Here is a 20565-nt window from a genome sequence, read left to right as displayed (position 1 = left end):
TTTAAAGTATTATTTTCATTGTGAATATTATTTATCTAGATACGTCTTTGCTTTTAAATGCCACAGCAATGAATAGTCATTCATGCATCGACTATTTTCGGTAAATATTTAACATTTTAAAATTTAAGATAAACTTCCGAGTGTTGAAACTTGATATGGAGGGTGCACGTGTCCACGTGCGTTAGTTCCGGTTAAAATTAATTCATCCACTAAAATTTAGAGGAGGTAGCCTCCCGCACGCCCGGACGTGGGATCGCTTAGAATGGAGGCTCTCGGGTAAACTCGGCTCAGCCTTCGGGTGTTTCCGGACGTTTTAGTTAAATCCCCGCCCGCTTCATTCCTGCGTTGTTTGGGGACAGTAGGAAGATGGCGGCGGCCCCGCTGTACTGTGTCTGCCGGCAGTCCTACGATTTTAGCCGGTTTATGATCGAGTGCGACATCTGTAAAGACTGGTTCCACGGCGGGTACGTAGGCTTTCACGCATTCAAGCCAAGCGGGTCCTCGGACGCGACAAACACTGCGGGTTTAATGGAGAAAGGCGACGGTTCTCCGGGCGGTGTTGACTGGTAGCTTAGCCTGCTAACCGCTAGCGGCGGGCGACGGGGGTTTTAAACCGTCTATTGACACGACTTGGACCGAAGAAAGTAACGCTTCGCTCTCCGAGAACGGCTTGGATTTCAGACGTCTCTCCCGGCGGTTCGACCACGAGCTTCAAGCCACGTACATATTACACGTAAATCTGTTGCTGGTGATCAGGATATTGACCCGAATGGAGCCCCATCGCAAGTCGTTTTTTTTATTATCTCGCAGTATCCCGATCTATCGGGACCGCGGAGCCGAGTGAAGCTCTGCGGGGGTCACCGTGACACGGAGCGGCTGCTCCTTGTGGTCACTTCGGGTGGAAGTTTAATGTCTGTTGATTCGGCGGTTTAAGATCATCTTAAGTCGTTGTGTCTCAGGTCTTCGACACCGCGAGGTGGCTTCGGTTAACCGTAGGTCACTCGAGGTAATTGCAACGCTTTGCAAGTGCAACGTTACTTAAGGCGTATTTTCACGAGTTACATTTTATTTTTTTGGTCTACACATATGATATTGTTAGGCATTCTAACTTTTATATTACAAAAATATATACACATTTTAAGATTTGCCGATTTTGTAGTATTCTGAGCCGTTTTTTTTTTTTAGTGGTTTACTTTAACGAAAGCCAAAGGTTGAGAACAAGGCGCTTGTTATGGTCGGCCTTTTGATTGACAGCTTGAGAAATTTAAATCCCCCTTTCGGGCAGAGGAGGCACATGGCAGGGGACCCCTAGCGGTGACATGGGGGACTATTTAAAAGGACCAGACACACATGTCCTGCTGCTCATGGTCCTATATTCACTCGTCTCACGATAGACACTGAGTGGACCAGTGGACTTGTCGATGCCTTCTTTTGATTGGTAACATGTGAGGGCGGGTTGGAGGTGGCTGTCAAAATTATAATGGGAAATGTATTTGTTGTTTGTTAAAGCCATTTTATTGTCTTGAGAATGTATTGAGGAATGTAATGAGGGACGTGGTTGATTTGTGATTTTTGTCATCTCATCGATCCTGTAAAGCTGAGGTGACTTCATTGTTCTGATTGAGAGTGAAGGAAGATGTCAACAAAATCTGTTTTATTGTCATTGCCAAATACCGTGTCAGACCAGAACCAGAAAGACCTCACGTAGAACATCTTTCACAACGTTTAACAAGCCCTAGAACATTGACCAAGTTTAAGACGGATCAGGTTCTCCGGGCCCTTGAGTCACCCTGTGTGGGAGCATCTCGACAGCAACCGTTTATGAATACAATAATCGCTTTTTGCTTGCGTTTGAATGACGGAAGCCGTTGCGCAACCACATCAGGTCCTCTGCCAAAAAACTTGGCAGAGCCCGGTATTTGTGGCGAATCGGATCCAAAAAAGACTGGCTGGCCTGTGTGTCATGTGCCAGCAAGAAAAGGAACAAATGTTGGAGCTTCCCTCTTTGATGACTAATCAGCACACACACACACACACACACACACACATACACACACACACATACACACACACATACACACACGGAGCGGCGCTCCAACACCAGCCACGTTTCCTGTCTCTTTCCCACGAGGCCGGCCAGAAGGGAAGGGATATTCTGGATGATGGCGTGGAACGAGGGGTTCAACCTCCCAGTGGGCTTTCTGTTTGTTTGTGTGGGTGTGTGTGTGTGGGGGGGGGGGGGGGGGGACTTTGTCTTTCTGGACAGTGTCCCTTTCGCCATCAGCTTTACCTCAGTACACCGTACAGCCGGGGACTTTAACCGCATGAGGACCTGGGCATTGTTACAAGTAGTAAGTAGTGATAAGGGAGGTGAGCTGGAGAGCAAAAATATCCCGTGTTGTGCTAAACACGGCGCTCTTAATTGCTTGCATGTGTTGCCTCTAGTCTTTGAAACCCGTGGTCCCAGAGTCTAGTCTTGTATCACAATACATTTCCCCCCCCCCCCCCCGGTCGATAAGGGGGCCACAAATGACAACTTCTAGTTGTTGTCGTACAGTTGACAGGTCGTAGTGACGCACCATGTTTTCCTTTTCCGATGTTGATTTAACGGAGTATTTTAAGATGTAAATCAACAACAGCTCTTTTTTTGCCTCATTTGAAGACGGACCTCGTCTCCACGTAACATTTATGTTGTCATTATTATACATTATGTACAAATGGCCATCTCTATTAAACCGGTAGGTTTGTTATGTTATGAATCATGGAATTGGTCAACCTAGCCAACATTTTACAAAAATATAAATTAAGTAAAAATATAAAAAAAAAAAATTGCTTAGTTTAGATTAAAAATATACATATTTTCTTCTGACCGCATGCGACGCCGATTCCTCATCGGTTGAGCAGCATTGCCCTTAAGTGCTTGTTGAGTCACACGAACCTGCTCCTGGAGCCTATGGTTTGGATTACAAATGTTAGTTTGAACCCTGGTATTTAGCATTCAGAGCCTCACCTAATTACAAGGCCGGCTTTTGTCAACGCAGAGCTTCCAGTGCTTCCGAGATGCCAATTTCCTCACCGGGTCACGTCGGATCACTGGGGGGGGGGGGGGGGGGTTTTACCCCGCTATGTGGGCGTCAGGCGCTCCAGTCGGCCCGCTGTCTGCTTTAGGTACGAGTGGCGCGGGGGGGGGGGTGATGATGGACTGGCGGGGCCTCAATGGGACAGAGGGGGAGGGATTGATGGACGCTCCAGCCAGCCAAGTTCAGGGGGCGATCCGTCAATGTCGCACAGATTGTGAGCACACTAAAGAGAGATTGATGGCCTCTACAGAGTGCCTTTTCAGTGTTTACGCTAAGTGGATGGTTGAACGATTCTTCTTTTTCTTTTTCTTTTTTTCTACTGTTGTCCATGAAAGAACCGTTTCACTTCATCAGTTTAGGTGTCTGATTAGTTAATTGGCTGAAATAAAGCGCAGCCTCATAACTCCGGTTAAAATGCTATTTCTACATTCATTACCACGGCTGGGAAAGGTAAACTGCATTACATCCCGTTTGATCAAAGGTGACTAGGGGTCAACGGCCTCGTGTGTTGACCAGCAGTCGGATTGAATTATGGTATTTAAGCAAACCCTCTATTGGCAGCCTTCAACTTCTTTTGGGAGGGATTTCAATGTATTTAAAAATTCATACCGGCGAGCGCGGAGCAACAATTGCGTCCACAAGTTGGTCCTTTCTTCTTGTGGGTTTCGGACTGATGGCTGATGTATTTCTCAGCCGCAGGGACAAGGGACTTGGGGGGGCCTTAAGGCAACCCTGTTGAAGACATGTGTGAAAGGTAGAGCCCCAGTCCCCGGAGCCCCGAAGCGATTAAGTTGTTAAAACTCCCCGTGGCTCCCTGCCCCCCCCCCCCCCGTAAACAACAAAGTGATCCTCTTTTGTTGATTACCAGTCGACTACGGAGAGGTCTCCTTCAAGCTGTAACCACCGCGGGGGACGTCGGGGTCGCTTTTTTACGCCCAGCCCGGGCTGAAATGATTTGACCAGCAGACGCCCCAAATGACGGATCCCTATTGGTCCTTCAGGGCTCGGTGGCTTCTCGCCGCTCTCCGGGTCCACCGCTGTTTGTGCAAGCTTCGCATGAGCGCATTCGGGGGAAAGGGCCCGGAGGAGTCGGCTGCCCCCTCCGGGGGTAGATAAAGGAGGCCAGGTGTGTTTAACTGCCCTCATCTCCTCCCTATCTCCATCTCCACCACCCATCCATTAGGGAGCTGCCAGTTCCCTAATGTAGGCGTGTCGCCGCCCCATGCCGAGCAGTTATTTAGAGCTGAAAGTAATGGCGATGCCCGCCTCCAGGCTTTGTGTTTGGGCACTGATCACGGAGGACAATGAACCCCCTCACAGTGCACGCACTAATGAATAAGCCCTCTCAGTCACACAGGAAGGAGGCCCTTGATGAGAGGAAGTGGAGGGAGAGGGGCTGTTGGTGGCGGGGGTTTAGCCGAGTACACACGTCTCCTCTTATTCACGATCGGGATGTTATGCTTGGTAATCTGCTGCAATGCCGTCACCGACTCACCCTCCCCGTCTCGTGTAGGGTGACGTTTTGTTTTTTTGTTCTTTTGTGCGGCGTATTGGGTGCCGCACTCCCGTCAACCTCGACCACAGCGTGCCGTAACTCTGTCATTAAGGGTTCAGGTGACCTCGGTTCAGATTGTCCTCGCCACGGCTGCTCTCTCCGAGCGAGTGAGGAATGAGGTTCACGTTGGTGCCCGAAGTGTTTGCACGCCTTGCAGTCTTGCGATACATCATCAAGCCTGAGCAAGACAGGAAATACTTGGCCCCTCTCTCCCTTTCGGTTGAGTTTTTTTTTTTACATGCTCTATCTCTGGTCCACACAGTCTCACCAGCTTCAGCTCCTTGTTGTGTATTAATCACTGCAGGAGACACGTGAGCCGAGTCAGGCACATATGTGGCACAGTGCCCCGCTTTCCCACCCTACGTATTACATGGAGGACGGTAGCAAATGGGACGAGGACACCGAGGTCCCCCCCCCCCCCTTGGGGCCAGGGGCCCACGCCGCTCTCGCTCCTCATATCCAACGTGGGCCGGCGGCAGAGACCTGTGACTCATGCGTTCCCCCGGCGAGCATCCACATGTGAACCAAGCCTCCGATAGATACACGAGCGAGGCTTAATGCGGCAGCCGAGCACGGCGCTCTGCTGTTGTTCCTTGGCTGCTTTTTCCTATCATTTTGAGTTCTTGTTCTTGAATGTTGGAGGCAAGAAATAACGTAAAGATCAAACTTTAGCATCGGACACTGTGCGTCAAATTCAAGTATCCTCATCAGTAAATGAGGAAAGTACATAAATGACTAAAATGCAGAAATCTTGGCAGTTGATTATTTAATTGTCTGCAATAATGGCAGCAGGTTACGTTACATGTGGTAAACGAGACGGAGGCACAGGGCAAACAGGGGCCAGCATTCACATAATCGCACCACTTCCTGATGAGTTAATGGCCCCCGGGCTTTATTTCCTTTCACAGTTTCCTGCAATGTCTTGTAGATCAAAGCTGAGAGAATGCCCCCCCACACCCCCCTGCAGGCATTCACCTTTCCAAAACAGACAAAACATCCACCACAAATGAATCATTTATAACCGATGCCACTGTGCTGACTGTCGAGCTGAAGCGCCAATGCCTTTGAAAGGTGGTTTCCCGTCAGTGTGCTTACACTTTAGTTATGGATTATTTGGTTTGTTTACGTTTTTAGGGTTAGCCTTCACAGCGCTAATGGTGCTTGGAGACATGTTTCCTCATCAGTCAAGTTAAAATCCCCCAGTGCAAGGGAAATCATTTTGCCATGGCAAAGGTCATGTAAGACAATAGCTCGATCGGGTCGTTCTAGCAGTAACCAGCCGCTATTGTTCTCATTAACTTCAAACTACGTGTAGTCTATCCAATCATCCATGCTTTTAATATGTGTTGTTTGTCCGTTAATATGGAAACGCCAGTAAGTAAACAAACGCCCGTGCATTGCAGAGGGAGCGTTAGAGGCGCCTGTTTCCAGGTCACGTGTGTTAGGCTATAACCTTTTTGCACGTAAACTGTAAAATTAAGAGCATTACTGTGGCCTGCACACAGGGTCCTTACAGTGCTTGACCGCTCTCTGAGCAATAGAAAGAATCCCCCCCCCCCCCCCATGTGCCCATGCTCCAATCAGACAACTCCAAATAGCCGCCGGTGTCATTTCAGGCCGGACGGCAGCTCTGTTGCCGTCCAGGCTGCTCTGGAATGGAGTCCTGGTATGCAACAGAGGACTTCCATGTGTGTCGCTGCCTGTGGTTTGGCTGCTAGTCGTGGTAGCTGTGTTAGGGACACTGTGGAAAAATCCATGGGAGAAAAGGAGGAGGAGGAGGGGGGGAGGAAAATCCTCAACAACGCACCCTATGTGTACAAGCAGTGGATGCTCGGCCAAGGTTTTGACCGCATTCTGCGTCCACATAAGGGGCCCGGAATGGAAAGAACGGGGATAACCTCCAGTCGGTCCAAGTGCCCCCGTTTGCTCCGAGGTGGTTACTCGCTCTGCGAGCCTGGTCGGATGATGCGTGTAATTGAGATTATCACGGCTGAAGATTTGAGATGTTAAAGTATATTATGCTTACATGCTCTGACTTTTTTTTTTTTTGCAGCCTTTTTGCCACCGCTTCGTTCACACTCCTTGGTGTTCGATATCTGGTCTTGTGATTACAACTCTGGCTTGATTTTCTCACACAAAACCCCAAAAGAAAATTACCCCTTGCTGCCTTCACATGGCATGGTGCACGAGCTTTAAAATGTGCATTGAGTTTCCTGCTCTTTAGTGCGTCGTTGAACATTTTATTTCATTGTTGGTCAAATTGATCAGAACGACGCGTTATTTTCCAGAGTGATGCAATGTCTGTTTGTTTATTCCAATGCTCTCACGCGTGTCACCTCCTCTGGGAACACACACATGGTTTCCACAGTTTGGCATCAGCTTGAATTTATTCCCCAGATCATGTTCTACAAGCAGGATGTAAGTGGATTGATTGAAACCAAAAAAAAATAATGCTTTCAGTTAACCCGCAATTATCTTGATAATTGGTTCGTCGTGTGATTCGTTCAAAAGCAATCGGTTCAAAATGTCCGTTTTGAATGTTTGTTTGCAGCACATCTGTAAAACAAAAACCTCTGTCAGAAGAAGGTGTTCTGAGAATTGCGTGTTGTCCCGTTGGAAGAAGCACAAACTGGTTCTAACCGCATCCCTTGTCCGTCTCCAGCTGCGTGCAGGTAGAAGAGCATCATGCCGTGGACATCGATGTTTACCACTGTCCCAACTGTGACGTTGTCCACGGACCCTCCCTGAGTGAGTACCGCTGTGTGTCACGTCTCCCAATGATTGATGCGTAACCTTGTGCCCTCTGATTCTCCCCCTCGCACTTCTGCATTTGTAAGCTTGACTGGTCACAGGGCTGAAAAAAACACACCCTGCAGTGTCACCCAAGTGTGACTTTTTTTTTTGTGGAGGGGGGCGGGGGGGGGGATGGGTCAACCTCAGACTGGCCCCGGGGGCAGACATTTACAGGCTAATTGAATGCTTTTGTAAGCCCTCCACTTCGATTGGACGAGCCCCCCGCGGCCCCGGCTCCGTCTCGAGTGACGACTCTGCGTCCTTACAAAAAGTGCCGGGTGACGAATTCACCACTTCACCGAAAGAGTTCGGCGCCATGGCGCTAGAAGCAAACGGCCCGGTGAACCTCGGCTGTCTCTGTCTCGTTGCAGTGAAACGGCGCAACAACGGCCACAGGCACGACTACACGGAGCCCAACGACGGGTCCAAGCCGGTGCAGGCGGGCACCCCGGTGTTTGTCAAGGAGCTCCAGAACCGGACCTTCGCCAGGTAGGTGTCCACCTACACGCGTTCACATCTGTGCTGTGCACCGGGCCAGAGCATAGTGGTTTGGGCCCAAAGCTGCTGCTCCTTCCTGAACTTGTGAGCGATCCTTTTGTTTCAGCGGCGAGGAGATCATGATGCAGATGAAGGGCGAGCACGTGACCACCAGGTACCTGGAGAGACACGGCTTCAACTACCCCATAAAGGTCACGGAGATGGAGGGCCTGGGGCTCAAACTGCCGGCCCGGACGTTCTCCGTCCGGGACGTGGAGCAGTACGTGGGTAAGGACTCTTCCTGGCAAACGCCATCGCTGAGCGGGCGCCATCTGTGTGTCCATGAGAACAGGTTTTGTCGCTTTACAGGGTTATTTGAAAGGGGGGGGGGGGGCGCGGCATCGGACGCCGGCTGAATGATTTCTAAATGAGCGACGGGCTAAGCTTTCACTCCCCTCGCTCTCACACTACGCTTCCTTGTTGAAACGGCCTGCCACTTGGCGGCTCCTATTACGAGACCATTACAGAGCCGACTGCACTTTTTATCATTACGTTCAGATTACAGCCCCCCCCCCCCCGCACACACACACACTTTATTTCTCTCTCACATGCCCTATTGAGCGATAAGCCAGGGCACAGGTGTTGTGACCGGGGACTGGGGGTCGGGTTACATTTCTTACAGCCAGAAGATAAACTCCCCACGAGTAAGTAAACGAGGGCCCGAACAGCTGCGCAGTCGGCGGGATGATGATCGGAGGACTTTGATTGGTCAACTTGAGAGAGTACGAAGACAAAGGTTGTCGTAAAAAGATGTCTGGGCGTGCTGGTTTACACGCAAACTTTGCAACTAGCACATCACCGCTTCAGTAAGGGTGGGTTTGACTCCAGGCAGACTGTACACACCTCTCGGGGGGGGGACGGGGGGCGCGTGTTGTTTCTGTTGGGTTTGTGGCGCCGGTGTTCGATCTCGGCGTTGTCTGGTTTCCAGGCAGCTTTGTCTTGCTCCAGCTGTTCTCTGTCATCAGACGCTGGCCAGCTGAGCCGTCAGAGGTGCGTGTGTGTGAGACAGACAGAGAGAGGGAGGGGGGGGGGGGGGGGCAGTAATAAAAAAAATTAAAAAAAAGGTGAGTGGGAGGGGTGTGGGTAAAATACGACAACCAGCTGTCTGGTTCCACACTGCGCACCCCGGTCCCACTTCCGCCCCCCCCCCCCGTGTCAGCCGAGTGTGATTTGTGGCGTTCCAACTGCTAGCGGAGCTTCAGCTCTTTTTTTTTTTTTCTCTTCTCAGCAGCTGTCTGGTGTCTCTTTACCGCGCCACGTGACGCATGTGCACACGCTCTTTTCTCACATCTAGACGCGTATTCACCCCGATGCTCCAGGTCTCCCACGCACACATTGGTGTTGGGCACGGCAGCCATCTCGGCTCCACCCACTCCTCCTCCTCCTCCTCCTCGGGGGAATGGTGGTGCGGACAGATTGACCGATTGTCTCGCTTGCCTTCGTGTACAAACCCTCCCCATGCTGCCACATTGGTGCCAGTTTCCCTCAGGGCCTGCTCCCTTAAGAGCACATGGAGATGCCAGCAGGCTGCTGACCCCAGTGAACCCTCTCGCCCACTCGGCAGCCAATTAAAAAGTTGAAGATATTTTTCTTAATTCAGGAGTCACTGAGGGCTAAACTTCCCCAAATGACGCCGCGTTGGCTAAGCGGTACTTGTCTCCTACCCAGGCGGCGACAAAGTCATCGACGTGATTGACGTGGCGCGGCAGGCGGACAGCAAGATGAAGCTCAGCGAGTTCATCAAGTATTACAGCAACCCGCATCGACCCAAGGTCCTCAACCTCATCAGCCTGGAGTTCTCTGACACAAAGTAAGGAAGCCAACACGGATGTTTACATTTTAGGAGTTGTGTTTTATTACCCCACACTGGAATGACAGTCCAACCTACTGCTTTTTGCTCCAACCACCACCCAGGATGTCCGAGTTGGTGGAGGTTCCCGACGTGGCTCAGAAGATGTCCTGGGTGGAGAACTACTGGCCCGACGACTCCTTCTTCCCCAAGCCCTTTGTCCAGAAGTACTGCCTTATGGGGGTGAAGGACAGCTACACAGACTTCCACATAGACTTCGGCGGCACCTCAGTCTGGTACCACGTCCTCTGGGTCAGTGTTCGTACGAAAGAGAGCTGAATCCTTCAAGGATTATCAACGTGTTCCAACCCCTGCGTTGTTTAACCCACGATGTCATTTTTTGTGTGTTGGTGTGTGTGTATATACACTCAAGTGTCACGGCGACCCCTCTTCCTCTGCTCTGCAGGGTGAGAAGGTCTTCTACTTGATCAAGCCCACCGCCGCCAACCTTGCACTATACGAGGCATGGAGCTCCTCGCCCAATCAGAGTGAAGTGTTCTTCGGGGACAGAGTGGAAAAGTGCTACAAGTGTGTCGTGACCCAAGGAACCACCCTGCTCATCCCTACAGGTCAGTGGTGGAGATTTACGTTTGTGTGACACTTTACTGCTTCTACAAACCCTAATGTGTTCCTGTCATAACCTTTTATTGGACTCAATGAGGAGACCGTTGAGACACTAATCTCACTCCAGTTGTGTCTGCAAAACCGCCAAATGGATTTTGTGTTGAGCAACAGCTGTGTTACTGTGTAATTTACATAAATGTAAATATACATTGCTTATTATAAGATCACTTCCTGGACAGTTCTCTATCTAATAGATGTATTTTCATAGTAGATCGTGACTGAGCTTATGCCGTCCGCACCGACCCAGCCGACATGTCGTGCGGATTTGTTTGTCCTTTCTCAAGCGTTTAAAATCCAGCTTCCCATGGCTCCTGCCAGGAAAATACAGTGTTCCTGAAGGTTCTCTGTCATTGCCAAGAGAAAATAACCGAGCAACGCTCCTAACAGCTCTTCATGATCATAATTGCGATGGAAAAATGAAGAGAACTGCTCCGATGACGCCGCGTGGATCACGGCTCTCCTCGCCACGTGACTTCTGACCGGCGGCGCCGTCGTTAATTAGAAGTTGCGTTTGTGGACGAGAAAAGATGTTTGTGTTTGGCGTCACTGGGTGAATACGACGCGCCCCAGTGAAGCTCCAGTCACACAGTCGCCCCACACCCCCCAATGTCCTCAATCATTCTTCCGGCCATGCTTTCTCAGCAGCCTCGAGCAGCGTTTTTGGCAGAGAGGGTGTGAAGAGGTGGGAATTAAGTGGGGGTCAGAGAGCACAGTAAGTCAGTCAACCAGGGCATTATCAGGGCTGTCCATCAGCCTTACACCCACCCCCACGCTCTGCTTTCTCTCACTTCGGGTTGTTGAAGAAACTGTTCCTCTGAGGGGGAGCGCATCATTGTGATAGACAACCTTATCTTTGTTTGTGTGTGTGTGTGTGTGTGTGTGTGTGTGTGTGTGTGTGTGTGTGTGTGTGTGTGTGTGTATATATAAAGTCTCACTGCGGGGGGGGGGGGGGGGGGGTGAGAAGTTGTTTTGTGTGTACACAAATGGGTCTTTAGTGCACACCGAGTGTTGTGAATATCTTCATATAAACATGCATGGGCCCCCACGAGTACACATACAATCATGTGCGGCTGTTGAGGTGTCAGCCCGAGTGTGCGTTGTCTGATTATCGGCACTGTGGCGCCCCCTGCAGGCTGGATCCATGCTGTTCTCACCGCTCAGGATTGCATGGCGTTTGGAGGGAACTTCCTTCACAACCTCAACATTGACATGCAGCTCAGGTAGACGGCTCGTGGAGTAACCATCTAAGCCTTTTCTGCTTTAGTCTGGCTGCATCTTTGCTTTTAGTCGCGTTGTCGTTGGTGAAGCTTTCGTATCTCCTCTCCTCTCTGTAGGTGTTATGAAATGGAGCGTCGCCTGAAAACCCCAGACCTCTTTAAGTTTCCTTATTTCGAGGCCATCTGTTGGTATGTGGCCAAAAACCTCTTGGAAACACTTAAAGGTGAGTCAAACCAAAATATATGTACAAACCACAGAGGTGAGAACACCTGATTTTAGATGTCAGGTAAGAGCTAGATATTTCACACCCTACACCTGTCGTGATGATGTTAAATGATGGCTCAGCTTCACTGACACAATGTCAGAGGCGCTGTTCATTTCCATAATGACCAGCGTGTGCAGTGTTCGCTGTCCTGAGGACACTTTGCGTCTCCACCACACCTCTGTTTTCAACTCTCTGACATGTTTTCTAAAAATAAACTTGAATTGAAAAGGAGTACTCAAAGACACGGAAAATTGCTGCTTAAATGTTTTTTTTTAAATGTCCGATGCGCAGGTCGGAAGGTTCTTACTCCCACTTAATACACTAATATTAAATAACGTATGTTATTGTAAAGTTAGTGTAAAAGGATTGAAAATACTTTTTTGTTAATTGTCTGTTTTCATCCCTCAGAGCTACGAGAGGACAACTGTCCGCCACCGACCTACCTGGTGGAGGGAGTCAAGGCTTTAATCGGCGCTCTGAGAACCTGGCTGAAAAGAGAGGTGAGCGTTCCCACGGATCACGAGACCTGAATCCGCCTCCGATCCACTCCACACCGCGGGCTCGCTCCGATCCCCCCCCCCCCCCCCCCCCCCCCCCCCGGATGCGCGTCAGCGGCCCGGCAACAGGCTCCTCTCTGTTCACCCCCTCCTGTCTGAATGTGGTCCGCTGTGGCTTCGCAGGTGACTGAGCCCAGCAGTGAGGTACCAGACCACATCAGGCCCAACCATCTCATCAAAGAGCTGACCAAGGAGATCCGCCACCTGGAGGTAAGGATACAGGAGCCGGGGAGAGAAGAACTCCTCGTGAGATGAGATTGTATGAATTTAACACGTGATTACGAGGCCAAGAAGTATAAATGGACCCGTTAGCTTCTGCAGAGACTTGAATCTATTGTGCTGTGTGTAAATAAACAGGAGGAACCCGTCGGCGGCAGCAAGCCAGTGAAATCTCAGGGAGCCGGCTGTGGAGCGCCCTCCGGATCCACCGCCTGCCCGGCCACTCGCACCACTCTGGAGCGGCTGTGCCAGGCCCGGCAGGCGAGGCGGGCCGCCCGGCGGCTGAGGGAGCAGCAGCGGCAGGCCCCCAAAATGCCGTCCAACCTGGACATCTTGGAGCGGCACACCAGGGAGGTGCTGCAGAGGCTGGAGGTGGGGCCGCTCGAGGAGGTGAGCGCGCAGCGGCACTTTAAAAAGCAGCAAAGTCTGCATAGATGCTCTTCTCGTGGACTGAAAGATGCAATGGTCCACGTTTTGTTGACTGATGGGCGCTCTGTTCCACTTAGGATGCGGCCTTCTGCGCCAAGGTCCGTGGGAAGCTCAACAAAGTGTCTACGGCATCGGCAGCCGCGGAGTCTTTAGAGGACAACCACCTACGGCTCATGCTGGTCAACGGCAGAATCATCAGGTGAAAGCTCACTCGACAAGGACGACCTCAAAGCCTTCTGTTCAATACTTCAGATTCTTTATATTCCTTTGGTGAAATTGCATTTTGTCCCAGCATTCAAACGTGCGTGTGTGTGTGTGTGTGTGTGTGTGTGTGTGTGTGTGTGTGTGTGTGTGTGTGTGTGTGTGTGTGTGTGTGTGTAGAGATTTAAGGCGACCAGTCAGCAGCAGCCCCGTAAAGACGGAGGGTGAACGCTCACCTGTTGACCCACCAAAGAGTTCTGTGAAGTCGGAGAGGACACAGGACGGAGAGCAGCACAGCTCGGACGAGAAACCCACACTCCTCCGTAAGTATGACTCATCACCATCATTAAACGCCGGTTCTTCCTAGATGTTTTGAAGCTCAACTTGTTCCGTTTCTCAGGCGGTCTGGAGAGGGTGAAGACTGAACTCAGGGAAGACGTCTCGGGACACTGCAGTGTGTCGGACACGGATTCAGACAGTGACTCCCCCTCACAGGTAAACACTGGGGATCAAACCTCTTTACGCGTTCATTTCTACACGTGTGGTTCAAGGCAAGATGATATTTATGTTAGAAGATGATAATATGCAACAATAGGCACACTAAATCCGTCTGGAACAATATGAGCAAGGACACAATTAAAAAAGACGCGCATGCAGTAGTCACAGAATTTAAAATGAAACCCACTCGTATCCCACGTGTGACTCATCCTTTCTCCTTTTTTTTCCCCCCGATGCAGCGTAAAACAATGTCGTCCTCGTCTTCGTCGTCCTCTTCCGACGAGGACTCGGGGAGTTCCCCGGGGGAAGAGGAGGACGAGGGGTGCGGCCCCCGCCAGCAGAGGGGCTCAGGACACACCATAGAGCTGGACCCGTCTGGCCCAAAACTCAGGCTCAAACACAAACCACTCAAACGGTGAGAGACCCCCTTCGAGGACGCCACGTCCTTCTCCGTAGTGTTCTTGCGTGTTACCCGAGTAAACCCCCCCCCCCCCCCCCGCTTCTTGCAGAGAACGTCCTACCTCACCCAGCACAGAAGAGGCCATTCAGGGGATGCTGTCCATGGCCGGTCTGCTGTGCTCGTCGGAGCCGGAGAAGGCGGCCTCGTCCCAGGAGCCCTGGTGGTCGGGTTCCAGCCAGGGCTCGCCGCTGGGGCCGCGGGGGCCGCGGGGGCCGCGGGGGGAGGCGCAGCACCGCCTGCAGGGGGACAAGAGCCCCATGGACAGCCAGGGCAACAGCAGCGAGGCCTGGGACAATCAGGGCCCACCCAGCCCCCTCGACCGCCCCGAGGCTGACTACCAGTACTGTGACCCCTCCATGTCTCCGCCGCTGCACCCTTCCAAGAGGCTCGCCCCCAACCCCCCCCCGCCCATCAGCAATCAGGCCACAAAAGGTTTGGAAACCTATTTATTTATTACCTATTTATTGTTTTCATGCTCAAGTGAAATCTGAATTTCTGAAAGTGTGAGATGGATGGTGCGGCTACTGGCTACTTCCTGCAGAGCGAGGAGGTGTTCATAAAATTGGGGGGGGGGGGGGGGGGGGGGGGGGAATGTGTTTTCCAAATAGCGGTGCCGACTACGTTTCCGTCCTCCTGTCTCGGAAGTGGCACGTGATAAGTGTGGACACTTATCCGGAGAACGTAGCGTAACATTCTGAAACGTGTGTCAAAAGGGGGGCGTGGCCCAATCGGAGCACCGCGGCCCATCCCAGCTCTGAGGGAGCCAGTTGCACGCCTCACTGAACGGTGTGGGTCCGTTGTTGCACTTCTGGTTGGAATTGTTATCTCACTGCAAGTATGCTTCTGTCCTTTTTGTCCCTAGAGCGCAGGTCACCTGATGCAGAGCACCTGGTCCGGGAACGGGGGAGGGCATAAACGCCTCGCTCCGGGTTTTCTCTCCGGCGCCTGTTGAGTGATCGCAGGCAGTTGCCGCGGGTCACGGCGCTTTTGGCGTCCCTTTTTTTGGGGGTTTTGCTCACAAACGCGCGCACTTCATCACCCACGCATTCACGCTGACACCACTGACGTTACTGACTGCCACAACTCCATGACTGTCGCTATGTGTAGTCCAAGCAAACATGTGAGCATGTGTGTCACATGATACGACAATGAGGATTAATCTATTTGAGCTTCTGAAACGTGAGGGCAAACAAAGTTTGTTGGTTTCCATCGACGCGCGCGACGCAGCCGTCGCTTGATGGACCCAACAAACGGCAAATAACCAAACGTAAAGTAGACGACGCGCACGCACGGTCCTTTTCACGCACGCTTGTAACGCTCCTCCCGTTTGTTTTGTTTTCCAGGCAAGCGGCCCAAGAAAGGAATGGCCACCGCCAAGCAGAGACTGGGGAAGATCCTGAAACTCAATCGACAAAACCGGGTGTTTGTTTAAACCTTTTCAAAAAGCAAAACGATGCGTGGGGACACTTTTCTGGAAAGGGAAGCAAAAAAAAAACAACTTTTTTTTGTTACCGACGGTTACCGTGGAGACCACCGTGACACGCTAAAAAAAAAAAAAAAACACGCCCACTGTGCATGCTTCGTGCTTAGGAGACAGGGTATTGGATTTAAAATAAGCGAGTGAACGACCTCGCCCCAAGCACACTAACAACGGAACGGAAAGGAGCTACGGGATGCAGAGCATGCTGGGAAACGGCCGACCTCTTGCGGGCATTTAAATGGACGCGCTCGACCAAACAAACGAGAATATTTGATTATGATGCCAAGTTCACCTGCATCCTATTTTTTTATACTTCCCACCCCCCCTCTCTGCTGACTCCGATTCAGAGAATTCTGAATGGTGCTTATTGTTTGTACTTTCCTCCACTCATGCTTGTCCTATCAAGCACCCCCCTCCCCCTCCATTATCTCAATCACACCAGCAATAATGACTTTAAGGAGAGGAAAGGGTGAGAGACCGCACTTTGGTGCATCCTTCCCAGACTCTTCGGTTTGTTGATGGTTGCATTAAAGGCTTGCACGATTTAGTGCAAAATATACTCTCAAATCTGCACTGTTTTAATGAGTGAAGAGTTTTGGCTGAAGGGAAGTCACCCAAAGTGCTGCCTCTCTGAATTATTTTGAAATAGGATTTACAAGTCAGTCGCTAGGTCTAAAAAAAAAAAAACGTAGACGACAAATCTCGCATGAGATTGTGCTTAATTTATTTGTTGATTTTTGTTGTTTTTATGTATTCTGAATGATGTATTTATTAATTGAAAGAGAATGATTTTATTATATTTTGACCCTCAGCTATTGAGTTTTTTTCCCCCTCCTTTTTTAATAGGGTTGATTTCTTTTCAACACATGCTTTTTGTAAATGTGGATGTTTTAGAGTTCATGTGATTATCATCTGTTGAGTAGCAATTTATCTACAAATCTTTTCTTACCTTCCATTTTGTCACAAGTCTTTCCCCCTGTTGGGTCCCTTTCTCCCTGTAGCTATGTGCAAATAGAAACTAGCGTAGGGTGAGAAATGTCAACTTCCATATTTACACGTGAGCTTTTCCAACTAGTGCCAGTTCTCGTTTAGCAAAAAGAAAAAAACCCACCAACCACAAGTATTCTGAGCCACTGTGGTCGATGCATTGGAACTTTGAATGACAGATTCTTCCTTTTTTCAAAAGACAAAAGGTGTGTGTTTCTCTCGAGGTGCGCAGTTCTTCACTCTCAGGGAATGATGCCATGGACATGACCTTCGATGAACCCACCAGCCACGTCACGGACGCAGAGCAGTCAGACTTAAGACTCACTCCTCCTCCTTATGGAGTTTCTTACCTTCTTTTTGTTTGTTTTCCTTATTTCATGGTTGTGGTTTAAGTTGTAAATTACAAGCTGTGCTTCAACCAGTCAGTCGTTGTACATTTTGACCTATGTTAGTATTTGGTATGGACCATCAGTGTTACCTTAGTTTGCCTCTTAAAGGCTTAACTGTTGCCGAGTAGATCCCAGGAGGTTTGGAGAGCTTCGCTCAGGTTGACTTGTAGTGCACGTGACCTGCGACTGACTGGTCAGGTGTTTCCCATAATCCCAACACAAAGAACCAACTAAAAAAAAAAAAACCTTTATCACATTGCCAGACTGATTTTCCCCTTTTATTGACCTTTGAACTTTTTGCATGTCAAGTCATTGAAAACACGGGCTGGCCCGCAGGCAGGGTTTGTAGTATTCGTCGTACACAATCTGTTCCTTTTCACTTTTTATGCAGCTTTCTTGGCATTTGTTTTATGTGCGTTGGTTCTTGTGGGTTTTTTTTTTCTTCCCCCCCCCCCCCCAAGATTATAGATATTACAAAAGCACTGGCTAACTGTGACACTGTTACTGCATTTCAAAAATTGCGTGTAAATAATTAAAAAAAAAAATAACGAAATAACCTGCTTGTGTTTTTGTGGGGCCCAGTTTCACACCTTACATTTTTTTAAAAAAAGCAAAGACAGTTCAACATATTTAAAGATAATTTTATTAGTCTATGTACAACACTGACTTGCAGAACATCCTGAAGATTTATCCAGCAGCTTGAATCCCTTCTGGTGATCTACAGACAAAAAGAAAAATGTTTTACTTCCCAAATGCATACGAACACATAGCTTCATCTAATTCAGTCTAAGATTAAGAACCTGTGAAACTCAATGTTGGGAGGTTTTGATGATTAAATTATAAAAAGACACCCACACAAACCGTTCATCTTTTATGGTGAATCAAACGGATTGTTCTTTTTCCTCATTTGTTACCGTACTAGATTCATTTAAATGAAGCAAAGGAAAAAAATTAAGAAATGACCTTATTCCTCATCATCTGCTGGGATTCCGAGCTCCTCATCCGTCCATGCAGACGCATCCGGCCAGGGGAAGTGACCCTACAAAAAAACATTTCCATTTTAAAAATTAACAGATTGGGTTCCTGTAAATAAACAAATAGCAACAATCCTATTGATTGTCATCGCATATTTTCATTAAATACATTCAAGACTAATTCTAGCAAAAGTACTATACACGACGTTTTAACGTTATTTGCTCTTTACTCAAGTAGAGATCACTATACAGCGGATGTAAACACCAAGTTACCTGCAGTAGTGGGTCATGCTCAGCGCAAATGGGATCGAAGGGAAGCCCTTAAACGGGTTTACTTACCATGATTGCATCGGGGTCGTGCCAGCAGTGCCAAAGGATCCAGAACCACATGGCACCGCTCAGGAGCTCCGACTCGATCTTCTGCTTCTTGGTTAACTGTGGGTACTGCCTGTACTGGGGCTCGATGTGCGGTCCACCGCTGGCCCTGACACATTTATCAAGGACACTCCATTAAAATCCTCGTTACGGATGTGTTGGATTATGTGAAATATAGACTGACATTTAGAGCAGTGTTAAGAGTTCAAAGAACGTAATATTTTTGGTTTAACGCTATTTTTGGAGCGTATTTTCTAGAGCTAGCGTTAGGAGCTAAAATGCTAGTGGGCTTCCCGATACTTACTTTCTGTTCGTTATCTTCTGCGTACTGCGTCTAAGGAGCTGAGTTCCTGTCCGGAGGACGCCCAGCACCCGTCCAAAAGAAGACATGGTCGCTAATTTAGCAAAAACCAGTCTTATTTGGGGTAATTTGTTGACCGCTGTACTGCTTTGACCGCTGCACTGCCTTATTCCTCGTCAATAAGCACCCTCCCAGTAACGACGGCTGTGATTGGACAGCAAGTGACTACATCCGTTGTTTACGTGAGATGATTGGCTGACTGATTAACAGTTTGAGGGTACAGCGCCCTCGCGTGGTCTCCGAGAGATAATGCTTTCCATTTGTCTTCTTTTCATATGTCATTTTTTTAAAATCCGCAAGTCTTTATTGCATTAACAAAATAAAAAGATTTATAATAACTCCAGCTCTGTTATTTAAGGAGATAAACAAAACGCATATATTTTGGATATCTGTATTACTTTACATTAGTGTCGCAACAAGCAAAAAAAGTCTACATAAAACGTAATTTTCTGCATAATGACGACCGTCACTGTAATTTGGCTTTGCACGTAAGCTTTTGACTTGCAGTGGAGTATTTGCGGTGTGGCGGTACGTCGCACTTGTGTGCGCATAAAGGAGCTGAATACTACCTTCGTTTTTGAAAGATGACATACATTGACTAAGTTGGCATGTTGACCTTTTTGTGTATTAAGGTTTGACACAAACAGTTCATCGCTAATTCAGAAAACTTCTCTGACCCTTAAGTGCAGTGACTCAAAAAAATGTAGTAATGAGAAAGACAAATAGTCAGTAAAAATGGAAACACGCGTAAATGCATTTGTTTTTGCATACATGGCCCACTAGATGGGGTCGAAAGCTAAAACAAAGAAGGTAATGGAAACTCCACTGTCGAACATTACTGAATATCTTTTTTTTAGAGTCAGATCGTTCAACATCGGTGTGGTAAAAAGTGGAAGACGAACATAAATTGCTTATAAAAATGGTTAAAACAAATTGAACAAAACAATGGTTTTTTTTTATTTGTCACATTGTGAAGGCAGAAAGTGTTTTTTATAGGACAACGAAGCCCAAATCAACCACAAGCAAATGTATAACATGAGTAACAAAATAAATGTTCGCGAGTTTAAGACGACCGTCAACTCCTCGCGATGTGAAACAGGAAATAATAAAACACTGGCGAGAACGCGCACGGTGCCACCGCCCAGGAGTGCGCGACCCCGACCCGTGCGCGGAAAGAAAGGAATCCTCGACGCCATCTTGTTCCCGGTCAAAGAGGAGCAAAGAAAACGGCGCTGTGGTCGGTCTGGCGACAGGAAGTCCTTTGTCACCGCGGGGCGCAAACGGTCAATTTCCCCACTTCGTGCGTGTGGAAAAACGTACGTAGTTTTTCCCGACCGCACAAATAAATACACAATATACATGCGAATACACGCACGGTGCGTTGGTACCTAATGGCGCCCGGTCGCGGATGCTCTCCGGTTGCGCCCCTCTCCCCTCTCAGCTCAGAGCCCGCCCCCAAAACACCATCCGCATGATGTCATCACGAACCAACCATTTCTAAACAAACTAAACGAAATGAAAAAAAAACACCCGTTTTCATTTATTTTTTTTAAACAATTATTTTACCCCCACACGCCCATCAAATGTGCGTCATTATCATCTTCACGCCGAAAACGGGCATAAAATGCGGTGCCTCCGGGGGGGGAAGCGTTTCGTCGTCCTCCGCGGTCGTCTGCTAACGTTTCCGTGTGGAAGCGGGTGATGGGGCCCTGAC

At 49.1% G+C, this 20565-nt stretch overlaps 2 protein-coding genes across 2 annotated transcripts; one reads left to right on the top strand and one right to left on the bottom strand.

Moving 5' to 3' along the window:
* The first annotated feature begins 313 nt into the window (after nucleotides 1–313).
* On the top strand, nucleotides 314–17689 carry kdm7aa (lysine (K)-specific demethylase 7Aa). Its single transcript, XM_037460234.2, has 18 exons — nucleotides 314–464; nucleotides 7298–7383; nucleotides 7800–7917; nucleotides 8033–8193; nucleotides 9634–9775; nucleotides 9880–10066; nucleotides 10221–10383; nucleotides 11571–11658; nucleotides 11773–11879; nucleotides 12330–12421; nucleotides 12602–12688; nucleotides 12836–13087; nucleotides 13204–13325; nucleotides 13508–13650; nucleotides 13728–13822; nucleotides 14065–14240; nucleotides 14335–14717; nucleotides 15629–17689. The coding sequence occupies exons 1-18, from the start codon at nucleotides 367–369 to the stop codon at nucleotides 15715–15717; spliced, it is 2589 nt and encodes an 862-aa protein (XP_037316131.2). The 5' UTR covers nucleotides 314–366; the 3' UTR covers nucleotides 15718–17689.
* Nucleotides 17690–17766: 77 nt separating this feature from the next.
* On the bottom strand, nucleotides 17767–19000 carry ndufb2 (NADH:ubiquinone oxidoreductase subunit B2). The gene is made up of 4 exons (XM_037460334.2): nucleotides 18795–19000; nucleotides 18455–18599; nucleotides 18105–18180; nucleotides 17767–17859 (listed from the first exon to the last, which is right to left on the bottom strand). The coding sequence occupies exons 1-3, from the start codon at nucleotides 18878–18880 to the stop codon at nucleotides 18106–18108; spliced, it is 306 nt and encodes a 101-aa protein (XP_037316231.1). The 5' UTR covers nucleotides 18881–19000; the 3' UTR covers nucleotides 17767–17859; nucleotide 18105.
* Nucleotides 19001–20565: the final 1565 nt, after the last annotated feature.

The sequence above is a fragment of the Pungitius pungitius genome, chromosome 2 (genome assembly GCF_949316345.1).
Source record: "Pungitius pungitius chromosome 2, fPunPun2.1, whole genome shotgun sequence".
NCBI lineage: Eukaryota > Metazoa > Chordata > Actinopteri > Perciformes > Gasterosteidae > Pungitius > Pungitius pungitius.
Note: the sequence above shows the minus strand (reverse complement) of the source record. Positions and strands in the feature narration are given on the sequence as shown.

What these genes read in the sequence shown, in the direction of transcription:
- kdm7aa (XM_037460234.2), top strand. Translation starts at nt 367, where the DNA reads ATGGCGGCGGCCCCGCTGTACTGTGTCTGCCGGCAGTCCTACGATTTT. An exon ending in AGGTGGGGCCGCTCGAGGAG is followed by an intron (nt 13,088 to 13,203) that starts GTGAGCGCGCAG and finishes TGTTCCACTTAG; the next exon opens with GATGCGGCCTTCTGCGCCAA. An exon ending in CGAGAAACCCACACTCCTCC is followed by an intron (nt 13,651 to 13,727) that starts GTAAGTATGACT and finishes TCCGTTTCTCAG; the next exon opens with GCGGTCTGGAGAGGGTGAAG.
- ndufb2 (XM_037460334.2), bottom strand. Translation starts at nt 18,880, where the DNA reads ATGTCTTCTTTTGGACGGGTGCTGGGCGTCCTCCGGACAGGAACTCAG. An exon ending in CAGAAGATAACGAACAGAAA is followed by an intron (nt 18,600 to 18,794) that starts GTAAGTATCGGG and finishes TAAATGTGTCAG; the next exon opens with GGCCAGCGGTGGACCGCACA. An exon ending in ACGACCCCGATGCAATCATG is followed by an intron (nt 18,181 to 18,454) that starts GTAAGTAAACCC and finishes GTTTTTTTGTAG; the next exon opens with GGTCACTTCCCCTGGCCGGA.